This window comes from Chiloscyllium plagiosum, unplaced genomic scaffold (assembly GCF_037043375.1).
Source record: "Chiloscyllium plagiosum isolate Xiang-an unplaced genomic scaffold, Cpla_swu_hap1 HiC_scaffold_45, whole genome shotgun sequence".
Taxonomy (NCBI): Eukaryota; Metazoa; Chordata; class Chondrichthyes; order Orectolobiformes; family Hemiscylliidae; genus Chiloscyllium; species Chiloscyllium plagiosum.
The window spans coordinates 22,695,091-22,707,561 of NW_028270183.1; the positions used below are offsets into that span (position 1 = coordinate 22,695,091).

Below are 12,471 nucleotides of genomic sequence, written 5' to 3' on the forward strand. Positions count from 1 at the left end.
TATCCAGATTTTGTTGCATGTGAGCATGGACTTCAGTATCTGAGGACTCACTGAACATTATGGAATCATCAGTGAACATCTCCTAATGATATGGGAAGTCATTCAAGAAGCAGAAGATGATGATTGGGCTGAGGACACTATGCTGAGGAACTCCTTTGGTTGTAGAGTCATAGAGAGGTACAGCGCAGAAACAGACCCTTTGGTCCAACACATCCATCTAGAGCTGCAATGACTGACTTCAACAGTCACAGCCATTTTGCTATGTTCCAGGTATGACAACAATCAGCAAAGAGTTTTCCTGCTGATAACCAATGATTCCAGGCTTTGGTACTATTGCTGGAATATTGTCAGAGCTGAATATTGGCATCTGAGATGCTGGGGTCTACTGGAGGTGACCAAGATATATCATTCACTTGGCACTTCATGTTGAAGGTTGTTCCAAGTACTTATGCCTTATTGTTGCATTAATGTGTTGGGCTCTTCTATCATTGAGGAAAGTGATATTTATGGAGCTAACCCCTCCAGTGAATTGTTTAATTGTCCATCACCATTCGTGATTTTATATAGCATGATTATAGAACATAGATCTGGTCCGTTGATTGTGGGATTGCTTAGCTCTGTCTACCACTTACTGTTTATGCCATTTGGTGTGTGAGTAGTCCTGTTTGGTAGCTTCACCAGCTTGAGACCTAATTTTTAGGAATTCTGCTGTTATTGATGACCCACAACACCTCGTGGATGTCTTGTTTTGAGTTGCTGGATCTGTTCAAATTCTTACCCATTTAACACAGTGCCACACAACATGATGGAAGGTTGTTGTGGTTCTGTTCGCTGAGCTGGGAATTTGTATTGCAGACGTTTTGTCCCCTGTCTAGGTGACATCCTCAGTGCTTGGGAGCCTCCTGTGAAGCGCTTCTAGAAGGTTTGTAGCTCAGGTACTCGTTGTTGTGGTTCTGTTCACTGAGCTGGGAATTTGTATTGCAGACGTTTTGTCCCCTGTCTAGGTGACATCCTCAGTGCTTGGGAGCTTCACAGGAGGCTCCCAAGCACTGAGGATGTCACCTAGACAGGGGACGAAATGTCTGCAACACAAATTCCCAGTTCGGCGAACAGAACCACAACAACGAGCACCCGAGCTACAAATCTTCTCACAAACTTTGAATGATGGAGGGTATTCTCAGTGATTGAGATATGTATCAAAAATGGGAAACAAGCCTGTATCCCAAGTGAGTCATGATGTGCAGCAATGAGCGATGCAAAGACTATTATGATTGAAAACATCTGGTAGGACAGACCACATCATGATTGGGAAAGGGTGGAGTCCAAACTCTACTTTAGGAAGGTGGAATTTGAGGAGGTGAAGAGGAAACTAAGAAAGCAAAACAGTGACTCGTTGGAAAGGAGGTGTTCAAGTGATAGAATGCATTGCTGACATTACCCAGCACCCATATTCTTTTGAGAAAGAAGCAAGTGCAACGGAAGAAAAAGGAACCATTGTCAGTAGAAGGTGAAATATGTGGAAGACATGGCAAATAAGGAGTACCAGTAAGTTTACAGATGCTTTAAAGGATTGACGTAATACGGGAAAGTATGGTTGGTGAAGGGGCTGATGTAAAATTGAATTAATTACAATTGCATGGCAACAGGAAGCATAATCTGAAAGGCTTTAGAAATGCATGCAGAACAATCAGGCAGTTAAGATAGCAGTTAGGTCCTTTAAGATATCAAGGTTGAGATTTCAAACGAATATTGTTACTTTTTACATTGATTTTGTGGTGGTGAACTTTTTTTTATGGGATGTTGCTAGCAATTGATCCCAGTGAACCCACTAAATGAGTTAAGGAAGCTGCCAGGTGACTTGTGGCATCTGAGAAAGTACTCCCCAAGACAAAAGCAAAATAGTTACAGCCAATAGGGGAATCGGAGTTTATTTTCCAATGGAGTAGTAATAGTTCTAGGTGAGAATGAGAAAATATTAAGGAGGAAGGGATGTTAATGTGCAAACAGATGTTAAAAGAGGGAGGAACTTTTGACCATGAAGCTTATGGGTGATACAAATACATGCGATTACTATAAATTGAGACTAAATCAACATATTTGAATTAGTGATTTGTACTATTTTCAACAGGTTTACTCAAATAGCAAATGCCATTTAATATGGGCAAATGCAGCACCAGCGCTTGACATCAGGAGATTTCAAATTCATTTATAGTATACAAATGTTGAAAATGTGTTGCTGGAAAAGCGCAGCAGGTCAGGCAGCATCCAAGGAGCAGGAGAATCAACGTTTCGGGCATGAGCCCTTGTCAAAATGTACTTAGTCTTCATTTGGCTTTGGGATTTCCATACTTGGAATATTCTGTCCAGTTCTCATTGTATCTCACAATAAAATATATTATGGTTTAGTAAATAGATGTAAAGAATGAACAGGATGAGAGCAAATATTACATTTTGAGAGCACGCTACAAAAGTAAGAATTTATTTTACTTTGGAGAACTCTTACTTACAGACAACATGATTTGAGGTTTTTAAAAGTGTTGAAGGGATAGATATAGTCCTGTGAGACCCATTTTAATATCATCTTTAGCAAGCCTTTGGAGAGGAGTATTACTTGGAGGTAATACTGACAAATGTAATTATTTATAAATTAGAAGATAACAATCACAGCCTAACAACATCTGAGAGAGGCAATAATGAAATAAATATGTCAGCTAGCAAGAGGGAGTGAACATACTCAAATTTGAGTTCTTTATGTAAACTACTTGGAAGGCATGGGGAATGTGTAGTATGGATGATACATATTTTGATTTCACTTTTTTAATGCATTGTTACCTGCGATAGTTAGGGTTAGGCCAGTAGTCCCACATGGCTGATAAAAACACAATGTTGTTTGCTTCTCATGTGCCCTGAAACTGGCTGAGTCAGGTGAACTAAGCTGTTGAGGCAAGGAAGGGGGTAAATGAGTTGCCTCAGGTTTCACCTTTTATGTATTTCTGAGGACTTCACCTGACGATGGAGCAGTGCTCTGCAAGTTTGTGATTTTAAATAAAACTGTTGAACTTTAACCTGGTCTTGCTTAACTTCTGACTTTGTCCAACCCAGTCAAGCACTGTCACCTCTACATCATAGGTATTTCCTGTTCATAATTTCTACTAATCACCATATTGCACCTGAGACATTCTGGTAGTGGAGAGGATGCAATGCTGCTAGTTAAATCGATCCTTTGAAAGGCATACACCTTACTGAAGAAAGCCTCAGTAGGCTTATGTAGATATGAGAGATGCTGATGCTGGAGATCAGAGTCGAAAAATGTGGTGCTGGAAAAGCTCAGCAGGTCAGGCAGCATCCAAGGAGCTTGAGAGTCGACATTTTCGATATTAGCCCTTCATCAGGAATGTGGTGGGCGGAAGGGTGGAAAAGAGATTCTAAGAGGTAAATAGGAGGTTGGGAGTGGGCCAGAAGGGAAGGTAACTGGGAAGGCGATAGGCAGATACAGGTGGGGGTGATTGTGATAGGTCAGTGGGGAGGGTGGAGTGGATAGGTGGGAAGGAAAATGGACAAGTAGGACAGTTCAACAGAGTTGTGTCAAGTTGGAGGGTTGGATCTGGAATAAGGTTGTGGAAGAAGAGATTTGAAAACTAGTGAAGTTGATGTTGATGCCATGTGGTTGAAGGGTCCCAAGGTGGAAGTAGAGGCGTTCTTTCTCCAGTCTTCGGGTGGCTTGGATTTGGCAGTGGAGGAGGCCCAAGGCTTGCATTTCCTTGGTGGAGTGACGGGGAACTGAAGTGGTCGGCCGCAGGGCAGTGGATTGATATACACATAAGTAGATAAGTTTGTTTGATACTTTCACAACAAGGTGACATAAAACTTAAGCTAATAAAAGAGGTCAACAGATGAAATAAATTTGCACAGGCAGTGTTGAATATCATAATAGCAAACCACTTATGACAAACTCCTTCAATGACAGGTAATGTCAACAGTTTCAAATGGACCTTGATAGATGACCTGGAGAAAAGACAGGAGAAATACGGTCATGTATGGCACCTTTGTTGAACTTGGAAGTGGCCAGATATGCTGCAATGATCTATTCCTGTACAGCTGTAGAGATATAAAGAAGTTACGGCACAGGAGGGCAGTCAGCCCATCATGCTTTTCTATGTGCTAGCCAAGTGGAGTTATCAAGTTTTCAAATCTTAGTTTATGTTTTATTCACCATCTTGATTCTCAGCCAGTTCCATTTTAAGTATAGGCCTCAATAGCCAATTATGGTAAAGCACAATTTCCTCATTCTATTAACCTTATGTATGGAAATACATTTTTCATTACTTCTTCCATTCCATTAATGATAACTCTGAGTCCATGCCTTATGCTGCCAATCAGATTTGTTGTAAAATGATACTTTGAAGAAACTTTAGATATTTTGTTACATCAAAGGTATTAAATAAATCTGTCAGTAAAATAAACCAAAGAACTATGGATATTAGAAATCTGAAACAAAAACAGGAATTGCTGGAGAAACTCAGGTCTGTCAGCATCTGTGGAGAAAAAGCAGAGTTAATATTTTGAGTTCATTGGCCCCTTTGTAGAATTCATGTGTTTAAAGATCTTTGAACTCGAAATGTTAACTCTGCTTTCTCCCCACAGATGCTGCCATGACCTGTTGAGTTTCCCCAGGAATTTCTATTTCTTGTTCTAAATAAATGTGTTGGAATTGTCAACAAGCGAAAACAAGCTTGCAGTATTTAATTAAAAATCCCTCAGTTTTGAAACCCCTTTAGATTTTTTCCTAATCCTGAAAATGTCTTAGTACTTCTGAGTCTTTTAATCCCCTGAGTTAATCCTCAGTCTTCTCTTCCCTTTGCTCAGTTACCTTTGGTAGAGGTACTATATCTTTCTCATCATCGGGTTTGAATTTTTTCAAAAATGTTTCAATTCACATTTTTTCCATTTGGAACTGCATTTGGCCTCTGAAGACTTGCCTACATGCTATTGAAGTCGCTTGAGTTTTTCCTCACCATTTTTCATGCTCCCAGATTTGTTGTCCAAATGCTCCAGTGCGGTTCCTGTTGGGCCTGTATCAAATTACTTGAATAAATGATCATACCTACTTTATGTAATATAAGCAGAAACTGTGTGTGAGAGGGCACACTATGTTGCTTTTTAGTTCAAGCAATGTTAATTTCTAGCAAGCTTTTTATTTGACGAAGTCTTCAAATTCAAAATCTCTGGACTGTTAGCAAAACACAGCACAACTCCTCTAGCAATTGCACAAATAATCATCATGTTGTCTTTTTCTCCCTCGATCTTTGCTCAATCTCTCTGATTTGTTGAAGTGTCCCCTTGTAGTCTCTGAGAGATTTAGATGTCTAAAACTGTGGCAGACTGTCCAAGACTTAATTCCATCAGCTAGTGCATACATTTTATTCACTAACTTTTTCAAGCAGAGGGTGCTGTGTGCATGGAAGGAGCTGCCAGAGGAAATGGTGAAGGCTGGTACAATTGCAGCATTTAAAAGGCATCTGGATGGGAATATGAATAGGAAGAGTTTAGAGGGATATGAGCCTAATGCTAGCAAATGGAACTAGATTAGATTAGGATATCTGGTCGGAATGGACGAGTTGGACTGAAGGGTCTGGTTCTGTGCTGTACATCTCTATGACTCTATGACTTGCTAATAATGGTAGTAAAACACTGGCCAGGTAGAAAATCCAATTAGTTCCCTAATGGTGAATTTAGGTTAAAATTAACTCTATTATTAGAAATATGACCAGAATTTAGCAATTGAGCCCTCTGTCAAATTGAAGTGAACGAGTAGCTTTTGATTATCCTCAAAAGAAAAGGAAGAATAGGTTGATAATTTTTGAGGAGTCGTCAGGTAACAGGAGGCTTGTTTGTAACGTAAACATTGGCGTAAAGTTGGATAAACCCCAGGGTCTGATGGGTGTACCCTAGAACTTTGTCGGAAGCTAGGGAAGTGATTGCTGGGCCCCTTGCTGAGATATTTGAATCATCAGTAGTCACAGGTGAAGTGCTGGAAGACTGGGGGTTGGCTAACATGGTGTCACTATTTAAGAAAGCTGGTAAGGAAAAGCTGGGAACTATGGACCAGTGAGCCTGACAACAGTGCTGGGCAAGTTGTTGGAGGGAATCCTGAGGGGCAGAATGTACATGTATTTGCAGAGGTAAGGAGTGATTAGGGATAGTCAACATGGCTTTGTGTATGGGAAATCATGTCTCACTAACTTGATGGAGTTTTTTGAAGAATTAGTGAATAGGATTGATGAGGGCAGATCCATATGGACTTCAATAAGGCATGATCCATATGGACTTCGATAAGGCATTGGTCAAGATTCCTCATGATAGACTGGTTAGCAAGGTTAGATCACACGGTATTCAGGGAGAACTAACCATTTGGATACAGAACTGGCTCGAAGGTCGAAGACAGAGGATGGTGGAGGGTTGCTTTTCAGACTGGAGGTCTGTGACCAGTGGTGTGCCACATGAATTGGTGCTGGGTCCACTGCTTTTCGTCATTTATATAAATGATTTGGACATGAACATAGGTATAGTTACTAAGTTTGCAGATGACACCAAAATTGGTGGTGTAAAAGGTTACCTTGGAGTACAACAGGATCTTGATCAGGTGGGCCAATGGACCGAGGAGCGGCAGTGTGAAACAGGCCCTTCGACCCAACCAGTCCACACTGACCCTCCGACGAGTAACCCACCCAGACCCATTTCCCTCTGACTAATGCACCTAACACATTGGGGCAATTTAGCACGGCCAATTCACCTGACCCACACATCTTTGTACCATGGGAGGAAACCGGAGCGCTCGGAGGAAACCCACGCAGACAAAGGGAGAATGTACAAACACCACGCAGACGGTCGCCCGAGGCTGGAATCGAACCTGGGACCCTGGTGCTGTGAGGCAACAGTGCTAACCACTAAGCCATCGTGCCACCCCATAACCACTGTGCCGCCCCACATTAATTTAGATAAATGTGAAGTGCTGCATTTTGAAAATCCAAATCAGGGCAGGACTTATACATTTAATGGTAAGGTCCTGGGGAATGTTGCTGAACAAAGAGACCTTGGAGTGCAGGTTCATTGTTCCTTGAAAGTAGAGTTGCAGGTAGATGGGATAGTGAAGATGATGTTTGGTATGCTTTCCTTTATTGGTCAAAGCATTGAGTACAGGAGTTGGGAGGTCATGCTGCAGCTGTGCAGGACTTTTGGAATATTGTGTATAATTCTGGTCGGAGGTTGAACAGTTCATCCACTTTACTAACACCTTCCACCTCAACCTCAAATTAACTTGGACCATCTCAGACTCCTCCCTCCCCTTCCTAGACCTCTCCATTTCTAACTCGGGTGACCGAATCAACACGGACATATAGTATAAACCGACCGACTCCCACAGCTACCTAGACTACACCTCTTCCCACCCTGCCCCCTGTAAGAACCCCATCCCATATTCCCAATCCCTTCGATTCCGTCGCATCTGCTCCCAGGAGGACCAGATCCAATATCGAACAACCCAGATGGCCTCTTTCTTCAAAGACTGTAATTCCCCCCCAGACGTGGTCGACGATGCTCTCCACCGCATCTCATCCACTTCCCGCTCCTCCGCCCTTGAGTCCCGCCCCTCCAGCCGCCACCAGGACAGAACCCCACTGGTCCTCACCTACCACCCCACCAACCTCCATATACCTCGTATCATCTGTCCTCATTTCCGCCACCTCCAAACGGACCCCACCACCAGCGATATATTTCCCTCCCATCCCCTATCAGTGTTCCAAAAAGACCACTCCCTCCGTGACTCCCTCATCAGGTCCACACCCCCCACCAACCCAACTCCACTCCAGGCACCTTCCCCACAACCACAAGAAATGCAAAACTTGTGCCCACACCTCCCCCCTCACTTTCCTCCAAGGCCCCAAGGGATCCTTCCATATCCGCCACAAATTCACCTGCACCTCCACACACATCATTTATTGCATCCGCTGCACCCAATGTGGCCTCCTCTATATTGGGGAGACAGGGCGCCTACTTGCGGAACATTTCAGAGAACACTTCTGGAACACCCGGGCCAACCAACCCAACCACCTCATGGCTCAACACTTCAACTCCCTCTCCCACTCCACCAAGGACATGCAGGTCCTTGGACTCCTCCATCGCCAGACCATAGCAACATGACGGTTGAAGGAAGAGCGCCTCATCTTCCGCCTAGGAACCCTCCAACCACAAGGGATGAACTCAGATTTCTCCAGTTTCCTCATTTCCCCTCCCCCCACCTTGTCTCAGTCCCAACCCTCGAACTCAGCACCTCCTTCCTAACCTGCAATCTTCTTCCTGACCTCTCTGCCCCCGCCTCCCCCCCCCACTCCGGCCTATCACCCTCACCTTAACCTCCTTCCACCTATTGCATTTCCAATGCCCCTCCCCCAAGTCCCTCCTCCCTACCTTTTATCTTAGCCTGCTTGGCACACATTCCTCAGTCCTGAAGAAGGGCTCATGCCCGAAACGTCGATTCTCCTGCTCCTTGGATGCTGCCTGACCTGCTGCGCTTTTCCAGCAACACATTTTCAGCTATAATTATGGTCTCCCTCCTACAGGAAGAATGTTGTGAAACCTTAAGGGGTTCAGAAAAACATTTGCCAAGATGTTGTCAAGGTTGGAAGGTTTGAGCTGTAGGGAGAGCCGAATAGGCTGGGGCTGTTTTCCTTGGAGCGTTGGAGGCTGAGGGGTGTCTTTAGAGGTTTATAAAATCACGAGGTGCATGAATAGAGTAAATAGACAAGTCCTTTTCCTCGGTAGAGGGTGAGAAGGGAAGGATTTAAAAGGGACCTAAGAGGCAAATTTGTTTCAGGCAAAGGGTGATGCCTGTGTGGAATGAGCTGCCAGAGGAAGTGGTGGAGGCTGGTACAGTTAGAACATTGAAAAGGCATCTGGATGGGTATATGTATAGAAAGGATTTAAAGGGATATGGGTCAAGTGCTGGTAAATGAGATTAGAATAATTTAGGATATCTGGTTGGCATGGACGAGTTGGATCAAAGGATCTGTTTCCATGCTGTATATCTTTTTGACTCTAGTTGCTGTGACTAGTGAGTCAAATTGAGCCTTGACAAACTGAGATTTGCATTTTCCATTGGTGTGGGAAAGTGAGGACTTCAGGTGCTGGAGATCAGAGTTGAAGAGCATGGTGCTGGAAAAGCACAACCAGTCAGGCAGCATCCGAGGAGCAGGAGAATCAACGTTTCGGGCATGAGCCCTTCATCAGGAAAGCCTTTCATTATTTTCCATTGGTGATCTTGTTATATGATCGTGATTGCTCTTCACAGATTATGCTGCTTTGTTAGTATGCATCCTGCTTAGTACCTTATATCTTTATAAATGTGTTTTATCTTAACAATTATCCATTGTTAGGAATTATGAATGTCATTAGCAACACCATCCCGAGTTGCCTTTGATGTTTTGGTGGCACTTCCAACCACTGAAGTCCATATTGTGAATTTATTCCTACAGCGTAGTCAGTTTTGGAGCCTTCACTTCCAGGAAGGATAAGTCCAGTTTTACGTAATCTGTGAAGACAATGGTTTGCCATTCCAAACAAGCTGCAAGAGCTTTACAGTCTGTTCTTAATGCAAAGTTGTTTAATTAAAATTTCCGAGGGCACCTCTGGGGAAATAGTTGCTGAAAACATCAAGACGATTTCCTGTCTATTAGGAGAGTCCCATATTGTACTTTTGTACTTTTTAACCTCTCACGGTCACCCATCATTCTTTTTGGATCCACTGCTTCCACTGTCCTTGTGTGCTGCAAGTTATAAAAAACTGGCTCCAAGTACAGTACTGTTTCCATTTAATATCAGTAGGATCTAGTTTGTCATAAGGTTTAGGCTTGACCAAACAGGCAACAGGGCAAAAATCTGAAATAATCAATGGCCCCAAGGTGAGAGCACAGATTGGGGTGGAGTGGGTGACTGGAGGTGGTGGCAAGCAAAATGAATGTGCAGAATTAGACATCTCTTCCTCAATGTGTTTTTGTGTCCACTACAAAGATCAGTTGAATTAGTCTATGAGTTGAGCTCAGTCTATACAGGACCCTTGAAACAAGCTAAAATAATCACCCTGAGCTGGTTTCAAAAGCAGATTTGAGTGTCTAAAGAGCAAGGTTGTGACAGACAGGTGGAACCACCCCTAATGTAAATACCTAGCATTTAGTTTCTGTAATGAACTTGTGCTTAATATAGTTATTGTAAAATGTTTAAGCCGCAAAATATTTCTTACTAATTATATGTCCCAGAAGTGCCAGTTTACTGCTACATTTTTTCATTGTTGCAATTCTGAGTCACAAGTGAAACCGCACATTTATTTTGACTGGCACATTCCTAGCTTGTTAAGGTTTAGTTTTTTTTTCAGCAGTAAAACCTTGAGCCTGTTGGTAGTTGGTTCCCACCGGTTTTGCTGCATTTTTTAACTGCCTTTAGGAGAAGCCAGTGACCCACCCCCAGTGTTGGGTGCCTGAGGCTGAAGTGTGAAACCAGCAGGTGAAGGCTTTAAGCCTCTCTGTAATGACACCACTGATTTGCGATCTAAGGCTTTGCTGTGTGTCTGATTTATTTTTAGACTTTTTAAAACAGGATTTTCCATATTTATTTTGGTTTCATGTCTTCCAATGTGCTACTGTTTACTGAACATGGACAATGAGTGTCTCGGGCTGCATTGGACTGTGTTGAAAATATTTGTTTGTAATTGGAAATTCAGCTGCTCTGTAACAGCAGCCCTTCCTTTCTTCCCATAGAATTCAGTTTTCTATTCTGACAAAAGCATGGTTTTTGTTGATGGAAAAAGTACTTCAGCTTCCCAATAGCTTTTTGTATGTTCTTGTTGTCACGGATCCTGTGGAACTGCTCAGCACCCTCTGCTTGTGATACTTATCGAGCATACTTCATTTTTGGTTCCCTCCACGATGTCATGTCATTCTGGTCTCTCGCAGCCCTGCCTTCTCACTTGAATATTTATGATTTCTTAGAATTGCCACACTGTGGAAACAGACCATTTGGCCCAACAAGACCACACCGACCCTCTGAAGGAAAACCCACCCAGGATCCATTCCCCTGCCCGACATTTACCCGTGACTAATGCACCTAACCTATCCTATGGGCAATTTAGCATGGCCAATTCACCTAACCTGCACATCTTTGAGGAAGGAAACCGGAGCACCTGGAGTAAATCAGACAGTCGCCCGAGGCTGGAATTGAACCCAGGTCCCTGGTGCTGTGAGGCAGCAGTGCTAACCACTGAACCACCATGCCGCAATTGGATGAACTGGTGTTGGACTGGGGTGGACGAATTTAAAAATTACACAGCACCAGGTTATAGTCCAATAGGTTTATTTGGAACACTAACTTTTGAGGTGCTGCTGCATCATCAGGTGGTTGTGAAGCAGGACCATAAGACACAGAATTTATAGCAAAAGATTACAATGTTATGCAGCTGAAATGATGTATTGAAGAAACCTAGTTTGTTAAGTCTTCCATCTTTTAGAATGGGTTTGCTGGTTTCGGTTCTTTAGTATTTATTAGATTCCCTACAGTATGGAAACAGGCCCTTCAGCCCAACAAATCCACACCGACCTCCGAAGAGTAACTCACTCCGACCCCTACCCTATATTTACCCCTGACTAAGCTACCCAACACTATGGGCAATTTAGCGTGGTCAATTCACCTGAACTGCACATCTTTGGATTGTGGGAGGAAACCGGAGCACCCATAGGAAACCCACGCAGACACAGGGAGAATGTGCAAACTCTGTGTAAATCCTAGAACAAGTTGGAGGTCCTGTGCAGAGAAGAAGTCTTGTTCGAACCTGTGCATGAAAATGTTGGCATCCTTGATCACAACTAGTTATCCATCCAGATACACAGAGTAGCCATGGGGACCAAATTTACACCCCAATATGCCAATATTTTCATGCACAGGTTCTTCGTAGCCTGCAACACGTTATTGTTGAGGATGAGCACCTCACCAAGACCTTCCCTACACCTCCACTTCTCGCCTTTAAACAACCAACAAACCTTAAGCAGATCATTGTTTGCAGCAAACTGCCCAGCCTTCAGGACAACATCGATCACAACACTGTACAAGCCTGCTATGGCAACCACTGCAAGATGTGTCAGAGTGTCGACACAGATACCATCATTACATGTGGGTACACCACCTACCATGTACGCAGCAGGTACTCCTGTAACTCGGCCTGCATTGTCTATCTTGTACGCTGCAGACAAGGATACCCTGAGGTATGGCACGTTGGCGAGACCAAGCAGACACTCTGACAACAGATGAATGGACACCGTACAACAATCACTAGGCAGGGGTGCTCCCTCCCAGTCAGAGAACACTTCAGCGGTCAGGGATATTCAACCTTGGACCTTAGGGTGACCATCTTCCAAGACTGACTTTGGG

The 12,471-nt window shown here is 43.4% G+C and overlaps 1 protein-coding gene across 3 annotated transcripts in view; it reads left to right on the forward strand.

The window, feature by feature from the left end:
* Positions 1-12,471, forward strand: part of LOC122552173 (cAMP-dependent protein kinase catalytic subunit alpha-like) — a 165,274-nt gene that overhangs the window by 18,444 nt on the left and 134,359 nt on the right. Inside the window, exon 1 of one of the 3 annotated variants that reach the window (XM_043694715.2) lies at positions 1,464-1,545. The exons of the other annotated variants lie outside the window; for them this stretch is intronic. Coding sequence (XP_043550650.1) covers positions 1,515-1,545 — 31 coding nt within the window. The 5' untranslated portion in view covers positions 1,464-1,514. Of the gene's footprint in view, positions 1-1,463; positions 1,546-12,471 lie in introns of those variants that run through there. 3 annotated transcript variants of the gene reach the window in all.